This window comes from Macrobrachium nipponense, chromosome 30 (assembly GCF_015104395.2).
Source record: "Macrobrachium nipponense isolate FS-2020 chromosome 30, ASM1510439v2, whole genome shotgun sequence".
Lineage (NCBI taxonomy): Eukaryota > Metazoa > Arthropoda > Malacostraca > Decapoda > Palaemonidae > Macrobrachium > Macrobrachium nipponense.
This window is the reverse complement of record NC_087218.1, coordinates 47,298,024-47,315,523: the sequence shown is the minus strand read 5'-3', so window position 1 is coordinate 47,315,523 and position 17,500 is coordinate 47,298,024. Positions and strand designations below refer to the sequence as shown.

Sequence of the window (17,500 nt, the reverse complement as noted above, 5' to 3'; positions counted from 1 at the left end):
GTGAGGTACAACTTGTATAACTTTTCCATCATCAGGTTAGCCAACGTAAATTTTTGACAAGTAGCATTTAGGAGAGAGAGAGAGAGAGAGAGAGAGAGAGAGAGAGAGAGAGAGAGAGAGAGAGAGAGAGAGAGAGAGAGAGAGAGACTTAAGTTAACTTTCCGATGGCAGGTCAGCCAACGTAAAATTTGCAAGTAGCAGCATTTAGAATGAGAGAGAGAGAGAGAGAGAGATAAAAACTCGCACGTCGAAATGCCATTATTTGGATAGGCGCCTTTCCGGTGCCACATGACAGGAACTACTATCTTCCGACTGTTCCCGGTGTCATATCTCCCTGCGCGCGGCAGCGCCGACAATTATACTTCTGAAGGCGCGCTGTTTATATACACTATCTCCGCCGCCTCGGCGTGTCACAAGCGCCACATTAATGAGGGGGCCCCTCCCCCTACTGCAGCTGTAGTGCCCTGTTCAGGTGTGTGTGTGTGTGTGCAACATTCAACATCGCCTACTCTTTAAAGTTCTGACACGGCAAGACAGGGAGAGCGAGCCATCTTTAATTTGGAAGTGGTCCTCCCTGGTCTCGTTTCCGAAGATCGAAATTGTCAATATGCGGAAAAAAAAGTAAGATTTAAAAAAATGTTGGAAAGTAAAACTAAAGAATTTGAAATTATAAAAATGTAAAAAAAAAAGAAAGATTAAAAAAATGTGGGAAGTAAAACTGAAGAATTTGAAATTGTAAAAATGCGCGAAAAATTTGTAAACAATGTGAAAAAGTATAATTGTAACAATTGGAAAAAGTAAAACTAGAAATGTGAAAAAAAGTAATGTATATAAGTAAAAGGACAAAATATAACGTGAACTTGCAAAAAAATAAGAAAAATAAAATAATGTAAAAAAAGGAAAATTAAATTCCTCTAATAGATTCAGGAAAAATCAAGTCAAAATATTTCTGTGGACCAAATGACTTATTTTTGGCCCAGTGAATTTTCACCAATATTCCAACCACTTTTCGGTTGTCAATTCGATCTAAACAGTCCAATGTCAATCAATATACAAAACTCATTTCAATTTTTATTTAATTTTCATATTTCACAGGTCCACCAACGCAACTGTCTATACTGAGATATTTCCGTTTGTGTGAACGTTACTTTAAATGGCACCGAATGCCTATCTCTTTGAAAAATAAGATAAAATTTGCATAATTCAAAAGGAAGACTTTCCTTTCGTTTGTCCTGGTTGCAAAAAAAAACAAAAAAAAAAAAAAAAAAAAAAAAACACACACACACACAAAACGCAAATGACCAAAACATAAGCTACTACAGTACCACCCACCCGCCCACCTACCCACCTACACCACCCCTCCACCGTCCCTCGTCCCAACTACCAACCTACCACCCACCCGACCACAGAGAGAGAGAGAGAGAGAGAGAGAGAGAGAGAGAGAGAGAAACTTACGTCCCTTTTCAATCGCTGGTCAGCTAGCGTAAAACTGCAAGAAACAGCATTTAAAAATCAGAAAGAGAGAGAGAGAGAGAGAGAGAGAGAGAGAGGAGAGAGAGAGAACCTGGCCCTCCCTCCGTACCAGAGACACAATTGTGTCAGAGACAAATGTCGGAGACGCCGCCGACCCACATCAAGAAAGTTTTAGCTCCTGATCCGCCTGACACATTGACGGATGCCATATCATCAAGAATCCACACTTCATTAACCTCCGAGTCATTGCTAATTAAGTCCCGCTGACGGCCAATTGATGCGCCTCTGTAGGGAAGTCCATTTGTCCTTCTTCCCTCCCTCCCAGGCGCTCTGGGGGTTGGGAGGAGGAGGCTGGGCGGCGGTAGGAGGAGGAGAAGGAGGAGAAGAAGGAACCGATAAGAAGAAGAAGAAGAAGAAGAAGAAATGTCCGGCGGTCGAGGAAAATGAAGGGAATAAGAAAGAGGGAGATGATGATGATAATGATGATGACGAGGAGGAGGAGGAGGAAAAGGAGGAGATGGTCATGAAGAGAAGTTTGAGGATGATAATGATGACGAAGAGTAGGAGGAGGAGGAGGAGGAGGAGATGAAGAGAAGTTGGAGGATGATGATGATGATGATGATAATGATGATGACGAGGAGGAGGAGGAGATGAAGAGAAGTTGGAGGACGATAATGATGACGAGGAGGAGGAGGAGGCGGAGATGAAGAGAAGTTGGAGGAGGAGGATAATGATGATAACCATAATCATAATTATAATGAGGAGGAGTAGAAAGGTAATTATGATAGGGAGGAGGCGAAAAGGAGTTAGAGGAGTAAGAGGAGGAGGGAGAAAGAAGACAGGGAAGAAGAAGAAAAGGACGATAATACGACGTAAAAGCAAAAAGGGAAATGAGCAGAACAACAAACAACTCGAACGAGGCGATTTTTAAGGAGTGGGGGAGGAAACTCGAATGGGTGAAATTATCGAAGTGGGAGAACAGCAGACATAATAACAGTCATCAGAGAGTGTCTATAACCATCGCTATAATTTAGCAACCTCAAAGTTTGCCTTCCTGGCCAATCAATCAATCAATCTTCGATGCTGTTTTTGCTTCTGTATTCGCTTAGCAATACTAACTGAGCATTTTCTTATTATTGCATTTACTAATACAAAAGACAGAGTTAATAACCTGTTTTAATTCATTCTATTGAGTCTTTCTCGTCTGGGCTATTTCAGTCAGATTCTGTATCCGTTATAACTGTAATCGATACAAAATTTTAATAAACATAAGGAAAAAGACCAGTTTTTTTAATAGCTAAGTGAAAATGGAATTCTAAACTCGAGCTCATTTGCCCTGGTAGTATTAATAATAATAATAATAATAATAATAATAATAATAATAATAATAATAATAATAATAATAATAATAATAAAAGTTATTATTATTATTATTATTATTATTATGATTATTATTATTAGGTTATTATTATTATTATTATTATTATTATTATTATACAGGTTTTATTGAAAATAATGGCCATTTCAGCCGCGTTTATTTTGTATAGAAGTTTCTCTATTCTTCTTATTACTGACAGAAACTTCTATAAAAAAAACAAACGCGGCTGAAATAGCCAATATTTTAAATTAATATTTGTATTAATGAAGGTCTTCTTCCAGCAAATAATAATAATATAATCATAATAATAATAATAATAGCGTTTTATGCGTGTACAGATAGACAGAACACAAACTATTTATTTATTAAGAGGCATACATAGTTCTTTAAATAAAAACTATACCCGAATCAATATAAGTCCTTTTCTTTACTTAACCTACAAGTGATATATATAAATATTTTATCAGATTAATGAAATTGAACTACAATGTCATTATTACGTTCTCGAACAAGAGAGCCAACAGCAACAGCCAGACTATAGGATTCAAGGCTTCAGCGATCAAAAAGGCTACGTCCGTTAGTCATCTCAAATGACTCTATAAAATAAGAACAGAACCGAATAGTGAATTTAGGCCAAAGTCCAAACGCTGGGACCTTTGAGGTCATTCAGCGCTGAAACGGAAATTGACAGTAAAAGGGTATTAAAGATGTAACAGGAGGAAATCTCTAAGCAGTTGCGATATGAATCATTAGTTAGGATAAGGTGGAAAGGAAGATGGAAGAAAGAGAATATTAACGGAGGGACAGTAAAAATGAATGAAAGGGGGTTGCAGCTAGGGACCGAAGTGACGCTGCAAATAACCTAAAGTAATAAACGCCTACAGTGCACCACATGAACGATGAAATGAATTCTTGAAAACATCTACATAATAAAATTTCACCTGAAACAGTTGTATATAGCTATCTAATTAACAAGTGTCATTATTTCATAAGTACTTCAATAACTTCAGCCTCATCAAGAAGTGAATTCGTTCGCGTTATAGCAAGAAGCATCTGCCCAGAGCCAAGAACGCCATCATACCTTTTAACAAGCTAAATCTACCTCAAACTGTCTAATTAAGAAGACGACCCTCCTTCATAAGAGTTTGCCTAATGAGAGTTAAAAATTTCACATAAAATCCTTTTTAATTAGAGCAAGTTCCCCGACCTGTTGGTGCGGAATACGTGAAAGCCACAAAGTACGTAGGTATGAAGGCTTAAGTAGCAGGCCATACCATATATAATATATTATATATATATATATATATATATATATATATATATATATATATATATATATATATAAAGGTATAAGCCACGAAGGGAAAGTGAACAGTGAAACACTAGAGTAGCTTTCCTTCGTGGCTTATACATGTAATATGTATATTTTATACATATATATATAAACATACATATATATTATTTAGGTATGTATGTATATATATATATATATATATATATATATATATATATATATATATATATATATATATATATATATATATATATATGTGTCATATATAATGACGGTTAATTTTACTGGAGACGTATTATAGACAAGTAAACACATCGCCCACACACACACACACACACACACACACACACACACACGCATGTATATATGTATGCATATGTATGTGTATGTATTGTAGAATTTATTTATCAATACATACGTCTATAGTAAAAATATCCCTGTCATTATCTTCCCCGATTACCGAATCCAGTCGTAACCAGGCGAGGAGTGGACCGTCTCTACTATATCTGACCTGAGCCAAATCAACCAGACGAAGAACGTACCCAGTACCGCATAGCATGCCCGTCCGAATTATGGCTACAAATCATGCAACTAACGAGGTATGCAAGGCACCTAGCCACCTGTCATGCACAAGATGACCTCGGGCATGATTCACTGACCTATGTAGGGTAGAGGGGGGATGGGGGGAAGGGTATGTCCCGTGTGGCACGATGACAGTTGCGGTAATAAAACGAGGGGGGGAGAGTGATCAATTGTGAGTGTGTGTGTGTCCGAATGTCTCGAGATGGATTGGTCGTCCCGTGATGATGTCATTGTTAAGAGAGAGAGAGAGAGAGAGAGAGAGAGAGACAGAGAGAGAGAGAGAAGAGAGAGAGAGAGAGAGAGAGAGAGAGAGAGACCTTACAGACCTTACAGACCTTACATCTTGTTCGGGTTGCCCCAGGTCCCTCAGTGTGAGGCACCTCTAATGTCTACCAGAGAGTTGCTAGTACATCTTCCGGTATATTTTGCATCTTCCAATCTGGATGGTCTGGGATTGCAGTTTAGATATTTGTCGAGCTTATTCTTAAACACATCTACGCTCACTCCTGATATATTCCTCAGATGAGCTGGCAACGCATTGAATATACGCTGCATTATCGATGCTGGTGCGTAGTGGATTAATGTCCTGTGTGCTTTCCTTATTTTTCCGGTATATTTTTGGGCACTATTAATCTACCTCTGCTTGCTCTTTCTGATTATTTTTTAGTTCCATGATATTTTCTGCTATTCCTTCTATCTGTTTCCATGCCTGAATTATCAATGTAGCGTTCTCTTCTCCTTTCCAGACTATATAATTTTAAGAATTGTAGTCTTTCCCAGTAGTCTAGGTCCTTAACTTCTTCTATTCTAGCTGTGAAAGGACCCTTGTACACTCTCTATTTGTGCAATATCCTTTTGATAGTGTGGGTTACCATAATCATATTGCAATATTCAAGTGGACTACGAACATAGTTTTATAAAGCATAATCATGTGTTCAGCTTTTCTTGTTTTGAAGTGCCGTAACAACATTCCCATTTTTGCTTTACATTTGCCAACAGAGTTGCTATTTGATCATTGCATACATGTTCCTATTCATCATCACACCAAGGTCTTTTAACTGCTTCCTTATTTGTGATGGTCTCATTATTAGGTCCCTTATATGCATATAGCATTCTTCTCTGTCTCCATATTTATTGATTCAAATTTATCAGAGTTAAATACCATCCTCTTTACCTCTGCCCAATCATACACTTTGTTAAGGTCTCTTGTAGAGCGTTCCTATCTTCATCACAAGTAATTTCTACTTACTTAAGTTGTGTCATCTGCGAAACTACTCACTACCGAATCCTTAACATTATTGTCTATGTCTTCATCATATAACAAACAGTATTGCAGCTAACACCGTACCTTGCGGCACACCGGATATTACCTTGGCTTCATCCGATTTCTCGTCGTTTGCAATAACTATCTGTTTTCTGTGTGTAAAAATCTTTAAACCATCTTCCTACTTATCACGATATTGTGTTTTCTAATTTTCTTCGCTAATATATTATGGTCTACTTTATCAAAAGCTTTTGCAAAGTCTAAATAAACCACATCTGTTTCATTTCCGCTTTTCATATTTTTGAATATGTTTTCACGGTGGACTAACAGTTTGGGTTTGTGTACTTTTTCCGGGTACGAAACCATGTTGTCCTTTATTAAACAAATTATTTTTATTAAATGTTTCATAATATTTTTCTTCATTACCCTTTCATACACTTTCATTATATGTGATGTTAGAACTCACAGGCCTATAATTAACTTGCCTCTAGTCTTGATCCACTTTTGAAAGTAGGGGTTAATAATATACGCTAATTTTGTGCTCATCATATATCTTGCCTGTATCTACACTTTGTCTTAATAATATTGCAAGTTGGCTTTGCGATAGAATGAACTACTTTCTTTAACAAAATAGCAGGAATTCCATCAGGCCCTGCAGCAGCTCCATTTTTAATTTCATTAAATAGCCCTGCCACAATATCAGCTTCATTAATATCTAGTCAGCTAAATATTCACTATTTTGCATCCCTTACTTCTATATCATTATCATTATCTATTCTATTGGGTGAATTCTCTCTTATATCGTTCTGCCAGTATGTTGCAAATTTCCTTTTTTTCATTCGTTTAATCTCCCTTCAATTCTCAGAGGGCCTATTTTCTATTCTTCTTTATTCATCTTCTTTCGCATATGAGTATAATAGTTTGGGGTTTTGCTTGATATTTAATAGGGTTTTTTCTTCCAAGTCCCGTTTTTCATTTCTTTTGATTGTATAATCAAAAAGAGAGAGAGAACTTTTTAATTCTCTCTCACTGTAATCTTTGCACTGGTCAGGTAGCCTAACTTTCCTTTGACTTCTCGTATAGAATTAGATCTCTCTCTCTCTCTCTCTCTCTCTCTCTCTCTCTCTCTCTCTCTCTCTCTCTAATATAGCTTTGGGAAGGGAAGGAAGAAGTCTTTCCAAATGACTTCATGTAAAATTAACTGAAAATTCTCTCTCTCTCTCTCTCTCTCTCTCTCTCTCTCTCTCTCTCTCTCTCTCTCTCTCTCTCATAATATAACATTTGCTTTGGGAAGATCTCTTTTCCACATGACTTCATGTAAAATTAACTCTTTCCACATGACTTCATGTAAAATTAACTGCAAATTCTCTCTCTCTCTCTCTCTCTCTCTCTCTCTCTCTCTCTCTCTCTGGCTTAGGAAAGACCAGCATCCCATTAATAACGCAATCTCAACACCGACCGAGATAAGTCAGGCCGGTGTCAGGGAGCGGACTTGATGTCTTCATGTGGCACAGCAGTGTGGGTCCCTCTTAATTGGGGGTCATTCATCTCTCTCTCTCTCTCTCTCTCTCTCTCTCTCTCTCTCTTCTGTGTGTGTGTGATTGTCAAGTAATTCACCCTTCTCTTCTTTCAAATAAACTCCTTAATATTCTTTGGAACCTTCAATTTCATGCCACTGGTCCCAGTGGTGGGCCTGTTCCATATGAATATGGTTCATCTTAATAATAATAATAATAATAATAATAATAATAATAATAATAATAATAATAATAAATGCGCAGATGAGTCACGGAAAAACACGGCAAAATAAAGTTATACAACACTTATGTAAGTTACAAAATACACCTTCAACAGCGGTAGCCTACAGTTAACAAAATCTTCGTTTCCTTATATCAAATACACTTTAACCTACAGTTAATAACGTCTGTATTTACCTGTACCAAATACACCTTAACTTACAGTAGCCTGCAAATAACAACGTTTATATTTACCTATATCAAATACACTTCAGCCTTCAATAGCCCACGGTTAATATCTTTATACCTATATCAAATACGCCTTAACATACAGCAGCCTACACTTAATAACGTCTATATTTACTGCATCAAATTCTCCTTTACCTACGATAGCCTACAGTTAATAACGTCTTTGTTTTCTTGTATCAAAATTACTTTAGTCTACAGTTAAAAAAGTCTTTATTCACCTATATCAAATACGCCTTAACCTAGAGCAATAACATCTTTATTTACCTATACTAAATACGCCTTAACATACAATAGCCTACAGTTAATAACGACTTTATTTACCTGTATCAAATACTCCCTAGCCAACAGGCAATATCGTTTTCATTCACCTGTATCAAATACGTCTTAACGTACAATAGCCTACAGGTAATAACGACTTTATTTTCCTGTATCAAATACTCCCTAGCCTACAGGCAATATCGTTTTCATTCACCTGTATCAAATAAGCCTTAACTTACAGTAGCCCATACAGTTAATGACGCCTGCACTTCTGCGGCCAATATAATGCCACAACTATCGCGTTTCAGGTCATCAAGTTGAAACATATCTCCCCGAAGTTACTAACATTTCAGCGCACCCCCCACCCCCTCCACCGCCCGATCCCCCGCCCCCGTAAAGAAACGAGTGCAAATCGGTTCCCACTGTGGTGCCTCGCTGAGAAAGGAAAAGTGCCCGATCAAGTGGCTAGAGAGAGAGAGAGAGAGATTTGAGAGAGAGAGAGAGAGAGAGAGAGACCCAGACCTTTGAAAAGTAGCGACGAGTTGTCTATAATATATTTGAAATTAGTGAAGAGAATAGGACTGAGTCTCTTTTTTTTGTGACCGTTCGGGAGGATTGATTGATTAGTAAGTTCTGTAATTATATATATATATATATATATACTATATATATATATATATATATATAGATATATATATATATATATATATATATATATATATATTGACGTTTTAGGATTGGTTGAAATTGTTCTTTGGACTGAATACATAGCATGTGATGTATGTATGAACGTGACGAACTAGTTTGTGAAGAGGGTGGGAAATGAATCTTTATTGTTATCAGTTTGGAATTGTGTTGGGTGTAATATATGTATGTATACATATATATATATATATATATATATATATATATATATAGATATATATATATATATATGTATGTATGTATGTATGTATATACATATAAATATATAAATATATATAAATATATAACATATATATATATATATATATATATATATATATATATATATATATATATATATATATATAAATATAACCAGATGTTACGGCCGACATCCAAACGCAAAACGAAACAAACGCATACCATCCATCACTAAAAAGAAAAAAAAAGTGTGAATGTAACAAATGAGGGAAAATTACTCCTCTCCGTTTTTTTTTTTTTCCGAGGGGGACAGATGTCAATTGCGGAAGGGAAATTTCGGTGGGGGTTAAGTGGAGGTGGCTATTCGAGGCGTTGGTCTAAACGCAGGTGCTGGAAGGAGGGACAAGAGGGGGCTGGTCAGGGGTGGGTGGGGGGGGGATAGGAAACGTACTTGATCCGGTGCACGTGTTTCGATTTGCAGGTGCGATGAACGCACAGGACAAACATATGACAGCCATAGAACAGAGAGAGAGATGGAGAGGAGAGAGAGAGGAGACCGAGAGAGAGAGAGAGAGAGGTGCTACTATTGGGGACCCAGCTGTTACTTAAGGCCCACAGGGGAAATCCCACTCCCCATGGGCTGACAGATAAAAAAGGTTTATTCTCCTAATTAAAAGAATTTGCAAAATTCTTTTAATAGAAGACAAGCAGACAAGACACAGATGGGTGGGAGGAGAGAGAGAGAGAGAGAAGAGAGAGAGAGAGAGAGAGAAGGCGGGGGAGGGAATGGGGAGGGGAAAGGATCTCAAATCACTGCTGTCCTTTCCTGTCGGATACGCAAATAAATGACCCGTGTAATAATCAGGTGAAACCGTTTCCAACGGAAAAGGTAATTCATTCATATATATAATATAACATGATACATAGTCCTTAATATTATAAGTACCCAGGTTTCATTGCAGAAATTACTTAGTTTCGATCCTATGTACGCTACACAAACCTGAATTCGAAACGAATATTTATAACAAACTCGTATGCAATTTCCTCTCCGGATGATTCGACTAGACAACCTCCCAGAGATGCACAGGTTCGATTCCTGGCTCGCGGGCAGGTGATTTGATCACATATAAAGCCTTCTGAATAGGTGCTTTATTTTCATATATAAATCCTTCAGGTATGTGGGAATTCCTAGTGAATTCGATAGTAAAAGGTGTGTCCTAAAGACCGGGGCAATCTGTGTGAGAGGTTAATAAAAAAAAAAAAAAATCCTGGTAATATATATATATATATATATATATATATAATATATATATAATTTTCTGATTTTTTGTGCTATACACATTAGTAGTTAAAGAAGCCAAAATTGGGGCAAGACATTTGACCAATGATACCCCCAATTGCGAATAGGTCATATTTCTTGCTTCTTTTTTAGCTTTAACTACCAATTTATATCTCTCTATAATATATATATATATATATATATATATATATATATATATATATATATATTTATATATATTTATATATATATATATATATATATATATATATATATATATATACATCGAGCTACAAATGTCCATCAATATCTAATTCGCTCTACTCGGAAAATTAATATATTTTCTATATATGCTAACCGAAGGTAGATCGAATTAGATATTAAAGGACATTTTGTAGCTAGATGTATCTATATGAATCACGGTAATATGATATGACTCATTATATATATATACTAGATATATATATATATATATATATATATATATATATATATATATAATATATATATATATATACAGGTTCTATAAATATATATTATTTTTATAAAAGATTTCTGCTATTTAACATTCATGACATCTGTAATAACTCAAGAGAGAGAGGGAGAGAGGAGAGGACGAGACGAGATTGGGAGAGAGAGAGAGAGAGAGAGATGATGAATAACTGAAAAATAGAAAAGGTCGGACGGTTTGGATTAGTGATGAAGATGGCGTTGAAGATAGTCCTGATGACGATGAGGAAGGCGACGACGACGACGGTGATGAAGGCAGAAGAAGGGCGGGTCGCAAACCCCAGCAGGTGCAGTCAAGAAAGAAGCCTAATGGAGAGAGAGGAGAGAGAGAGAGAGAGAGAGAGAGAGAGAGCACCACTAGGTGTATTTTAGTGTGCGTGGTATCTAATTAGAAAAATAACAAATAACATGAGTACCTCATGTATACATTGAGAGAGACGAGAGAGAGAAGAGAGAGAGAGAGCAGAGAGAGAGAGAAGCGCTCACTCGCTCAGCGTGGGCGTAAATTCGGAGGGTGGGTGGGTGGGGGAGGGGGGGATGAATAAAACGTTTAAGGGGGTAGGGGCTGTGGGTGGAGGAGGGCAGGAAGAGATAGGGCTGGAGGAGGGTGGGTATGGGTAAGGGGGGCTAGTCGAGAAAAATGGGTGGGGCGCCACTTCGTGAGACATAGGGCGTGGACGCCCAACAAGTGGACCGGAAGCGGAGTCGGAAGTAGCAGCAGGAGGAGCAGGTCCACGTGTGAGCTGAGATGCGTGATGGGACTTAATTCAGCTTAATGCGCGGATCATATACGCCATTACGCGCGCATACTTGCAGAAGGGGGGTGGGCTGGTGGCTGGTGGCTGGCGCGGGCCGTTCGACACGCACTCGCTTTTGTTTTTAACGCAGCTTTGAACATTGTGCAGCGTTCGTGTGCATTATACAGCAGAAATTCCCCCCTACTCGGTTCTCCGGGTATATGAATGTGTGTGCATGTATGTATAGTTATGTATACGTACGTATGTACCTCGAAAATGTGTTGACATAACACGAAAGCGCTTGGTACTCCTTGTTTTATTTTTCCTTTGGCCTTGGTTAGTACATATATATATATATATATATATATATATATATATATATATATATATATATATATATATATATATATATATATATGTATGTATGTATATATATGTGTATATATATATATATATATATATATATATATATATATATATATGTATATATATATGTATATATATGTATATATATATAATATATATATATATATATATATATATATATACGTATATATATATTACACATATATATATATGTAAGTATATGTATATTGTTAAGAAAAAAGCCACTTTATAAAAAAAAATTTAATTTAGTAAATACAGAACAGGAGCTTTTTCAACCTTCACTAAGGTCCTCTTCAACTGTATACTGAAGAAAAAATGACAAACCTTGCAATGACATCTAAGTACGAATACATCATTCTTGAAAGGGTAATTAGAATGGACACTGTCATCTGTCATCCTGAGGAGCCTTCTCGAAGGCGCCTTCTTGTTATTTTAATGGGTCATTAAGGCGTTTGCTGGCCGAATGATCAATTTCGTCTAATTAATCCAGTTGCAATCAATTTCGTCTAAAACATTCAGTTGCAATCAATTTCGTCTAAAACATCTAGTTGCAATCAATGCCGTCTAAAACATCCAGTTGTTATCAATTCCGTCTAAAACATCCAGTTGTAATCAATTTCGTCTAAATAATCCAGTTGCAATCAATGCCGTCAAAAACATCCAGTTCCAGATTGGCTGCTAGGTATATTAATTGGTCTCCGGAGATGAAGGTCTTGTTTCCTTAGAAATTATCTAACAGATAATCTTTTCCTTGTCAAAAGAAATTCGATGGCCCAAATCAAGACAGTAGTTGCATAAAGCACTGTTGGCCCCGGTCCTACACGGGTTTTTAGGCCCGGCTAATCTGACTGAACAATGCCTTCCAATTATGTACATATTTGTACTTATATGTCATTGTCAACATTGTCGTTTTTTCTCAGCAAAGCTGACTGAAGGTCGAGAAATCCTATTCTGTATTGACTCACTTAAATTTTGTTGTATAGAGTGGCGTTTCCTTAACCATTCAATACGAAACACGAAGAATGTGTATTCATCACTGGAGATTGTGTGTGTATTGTATATATATATATATATATATATATATATATATATATATATATATATAATATACATATATATATATAAAAATATATATATATATATATATATATATATATATATATCTATAGATATATATTATATTTACTATACATATATATATATATATATATATATATATATATATATAATATAATATATATATATATATATATATATATATAGATATATATATATATATATATATATCTATCTACTATTTATATATATATATATATTAAATACTATATATATATAATATATATATATTTATATATATATATATAAATAAAGTTTTTTTTTTGCCACGAAGGAAAAAAATGAAAAAAAACGAGGTTAGCCGAGTATCAGATATATGGTATTACATATTTATTATATAGTATAACATATAAATCTATTTATATACATACACACATATATAATATATATATATATATATATATATATATATATATATATATATATATATATATATATATATATATATTACATTAGTTCACGCCTCACATGAACGGGCACCAATAACGTATACAACCCGTGAAATAATCCTCAGCAGATTTGCTCCACGTATTTTCCTCTGAAGTGACTGACGATTACAGCTTGTGTGGCAAAAGTTACCTTTGGAATCTAACAAGGTTCGTTGACTCTCTCTCTCTCTCTCTCTCTCTCTCTCTCTCTCTCTCTGTCTATCTCTCTCTCTCTCTCTCTCGCTGTGATCACTTTAACAGTTAATTGCACTTCTTTCGTTGCTTAACGTACTCTTATTTCTTACTGGGCATGTGTGTTTGGGTACGTAGATAGATAGGGGCTGTGTGTGTATGTGTGCGTTGTGCGCTGATAGATAGGGACTGTTTGTGTGTGTGTGTCAATGTGCGTGTAAACAGCTAGTTAATGGAAGTATGCAATTCTGTGTATGGAGCTAGGGGCAATGTGTATGTGTAAGTCTGCGTATACAGATAAAGGGAGTATGTATGAGTATGTGTGCGTGCGTACACATATAGATATGCGTAGTGTGTGTCTGTGTATGTGCTGATAGATAGGGGCAGTGTGTGTATGCGTATGTGTGCGTGCGTACACAAATAGATATGTGTAGGGTATGTCTGCATATGTGTACAGATAGATAGGGGCAATGTGCGTATGTGTGTGTGTGTGTATGCAGACAGACGGAGCACTGTTTGAGTGTGTAGGTGGGGAGGGTGGGGGTTGTGGGGGGGGGAGTTGCTTTCAACGCTTTGCTGATGCGACTAATATTCAGGAAGGGTTCAAGGAAGAGGCGAAGTTTGAAAAAAAAAAAATATTTATAAACATTTACCCAACCACATTTCATATATTCACACGTTCGCGCGTTTGTTTTTATTACGTACAGATGAGAGTCCGGTCATGTACGCATAAGCACGTCCGTGTACGCAACCATCTCAGAGGAGCGGAAACCGTCCTTAATATTTAAATTATTAGGGTAGCTGTCATCATTTTCCAAGCTGTTTCGAAGTCCTCTGTCCCAGAGACGACTCCTCGCTTATTTGTGGTGGGACTTCGGGCCTAAATGGGCATGCGAAATATGCATACAAATTGAGAGTTATTATTTTGTAAGAGTACATGAATCTCTCTCTCTCTCTCTCTCTCTCTCTCTCTCTCTCTTTCAAGACTGCATGTGAAATATGCACAGAAAAACAGTCATCATTTTGTGAGGTGAATGTTCTTCTTCTATCTCTCTCTCTCTCTCTCTCTCTCTCTCTCTCTCAAGAGTGCATGCATTCCAAGGATGCACAGAAATTCAGTTATCACTTTTTTGTGAGGTAAATGAGTCTCTCTCTCTCTCTCTCTCTCTCTCTCTCTCTCTCTCTCTCTCTCTCTCTCTCTTATTTTCCAAGAAGGAAAATAAATTTGAATATACATTGAATCCTTAATATATCACGTCTTACAAAAAACTAAGTCAAGGTACACATTTGCAACCATCATATTCCGACGCCATTTAGACACGATCAGACACCTTTCAAATGCGATCATTCTCGCTTTCCCGAGACAAAACAATGGGTTCGAAACCCTTTATGTATATACTTTACCCAGTAGTAGCCTCGTACTTTATAAAAGTCTCCTGAGGGAGAACGACAAATTACATAAGTATCACTTACACTTAAACTCACACACTTCTTTTGTTTTTTTGGGCTCCTCAATGACAACAATATTTGAGACTTCCGGTGCAAACCATTTCTTGACCATGATGCCAACTCTCTCTCTCTCTCTCTCTCTCTCTCTCTCTCTCTCTCTCTCTCTGGTTTCTTTGTCTGTCTGTCCGTCTCTCTCTCGCTCTTTCTCTCTCTCTGATTTGTCTTTCTGTCTGTGTGTATATATCTCTCCTCTCTCTGGTTTCTTTGTCTCTGTCCGTCCCTCTCTCACTCTCTAGTTACCCCGTCCCCCCTTCTCTCTCTCTCTCTCTCTCTCTCTCTCTCTCTCTCTCTCTCTCTCTGGTAACCCCTTCTCTCTCTCTCTCTCTCTCTCTCTCTCTCTCTGGTTTCTTTCTCTGTCCGTCCCTCTCTTGCTTTCTGGTTACCCCGCCCCCCTTCCCTCTCTTTCTCTCTCTGGTTCCCCCTTCTCTCGCTCTCTCTCTATATCTGATTTCTCTTCATGTCTCTCTCTCTCTCTCTCTCTCTCTCTCTCTCTCTCTCTCTGATTTCTCTTTATGTCTGCGTATCTCTCTCTCTCTCGTTTTCTTTGGCTTCCTTCTGCTCCGGGGTCACTAAAGCCGTCATTCTTCATCATGTGAATGACGTTTTGACCCATCCCGCGCATTTCACGCCCATGTAAACCGTTTAGCCCGAAAATTAGTGTTTATGGGAGAGTGGATTAAATGAGGAGTCATTTGTGCACATTTGTATATAAAAGCTGTTGCTTTCCCAAGAGTACGAAACAACGTTTGAAACAACTTAGAAAACAACTGACAAAACAACTGACAACCAGTTACCCGATCGCAACCGAGATGGTTCATTCATCTGCATATTTTGCCTCCTTTTTCTTCAGTAATAATAATGATAACTATAATTTTAATAATAATAATATTGATACTAACATATTACGACATGTTACAAGCACTGACAGAAACCTAAGGAAACCATTATTATTATTATTATTAATATTATTACGAGCTTGATGGCGCGCGCTATGCTGTGCTGGAACCCAGCGCTGCCCGACATGTCTCCCATACCCTCATGGTCCCATACCTACCACGCTCCCATCCAGGGAGGACAAACAGGTTTGGATGAGAAAGTGGATGTACGTATATGTCATGTCTCCCCTACCCTCCTGATCCCCTACCTAACCCGCCCCAGGTTTGCATGAAGAGGGTGAATGTGTCATGTGTCCCCTACCCTCCCGATACGCTACCTACCCTGCTCCCACCCGGGACGGACAAACAGGTTGGCATGAGGAGGTGGATGTATGTGACATGCCTCCCCTACCCTCCTGATCCCCTACCTAACCCGCCTCAGGTTTGCATGAAGAGTGTGAATGTGTTATGTGTCCCCTACCCTTCCGATACCCTATACCCCCACCCCCCCCCCCCCCCCCACCACCCGGAGCGGACAAACAAGTAAGTTTGATTCGCCCAACGATGCACATAACAAAAATTCAAAATAACCACAAAACAGTTTCGATAAAAGACAAAACTCCAACGAGAGAAATAGCGATATTTAAAGTCTAAAATTCCTTGTGACACTGAATAACGAAGACCCACCCCTGATGGTCAAACGAATGGCCGGTAGGCCTATTATCGTGGTTCGAAATTGACCCCAAATGACTGTCTTCGTGGGCATTCAACCTCGCGCCCCTACTGACATGCCCAATGCCCATGTCAACCTTCCACAATGCACTACGGGGTAACAGAGACACCTCGAGGGTTAGCCCATATAATCTCTCCATAGGCATTCGGATAGAAAAAGGTTTCCTCTTGATTTTATCTCTGTTTAAAGAGAGAGGTCTCTTCGCTTTGTCCGTCTGTTAGGGGAATCAAAATGAGAGACGGTTTGCCCTCAACACTGGGTCGTCTGTGGTAAGTTCCATGCCCAGTAATCGATGGGTATCTGCTATCAAATAGCTACGTGTGACGGGTCATTCAATGATCTGGTGTGTATATATATAAATATAGTATTTGGATATATACATATGTATATATATATATATATATATATATAGATATATATATATATATATACACACGTATAGTGTATATATAGCAATATATATCCACACAAGTATATGATCATCATAATACCTGAACTTGTACTATATATGCATGCATAATATATATATATATATATATATATATATATATATATATATATATATATATATATATATATATATATATATATAAGGAGCTCATGCCTTTGTATAAT

General features: G+C 37.2%; 1 protein-coding gene across 1 annotated transcript in view; it reads left to right on the top strand.

The window, feature by feature from the left end:
- Window positions 1-17,500, top strand: part of LOC135202135 (major centromere autoantigen B-like) — a 36,901-nt gene that overhangs the window by 4,075 nt on the left and 15,326 nt on the right. Inside the window, exon 2 of the mRNA XM_064231385.1 lies at window positions 1,799-2,033. Coding sequence (XP_064087455.1) covers window positions 1,799-2,033 — 235 coding nt within the window. The remainder of the gene's footprint in view (window positions 1-1,798; window positions 2,034-17,500) is intronic.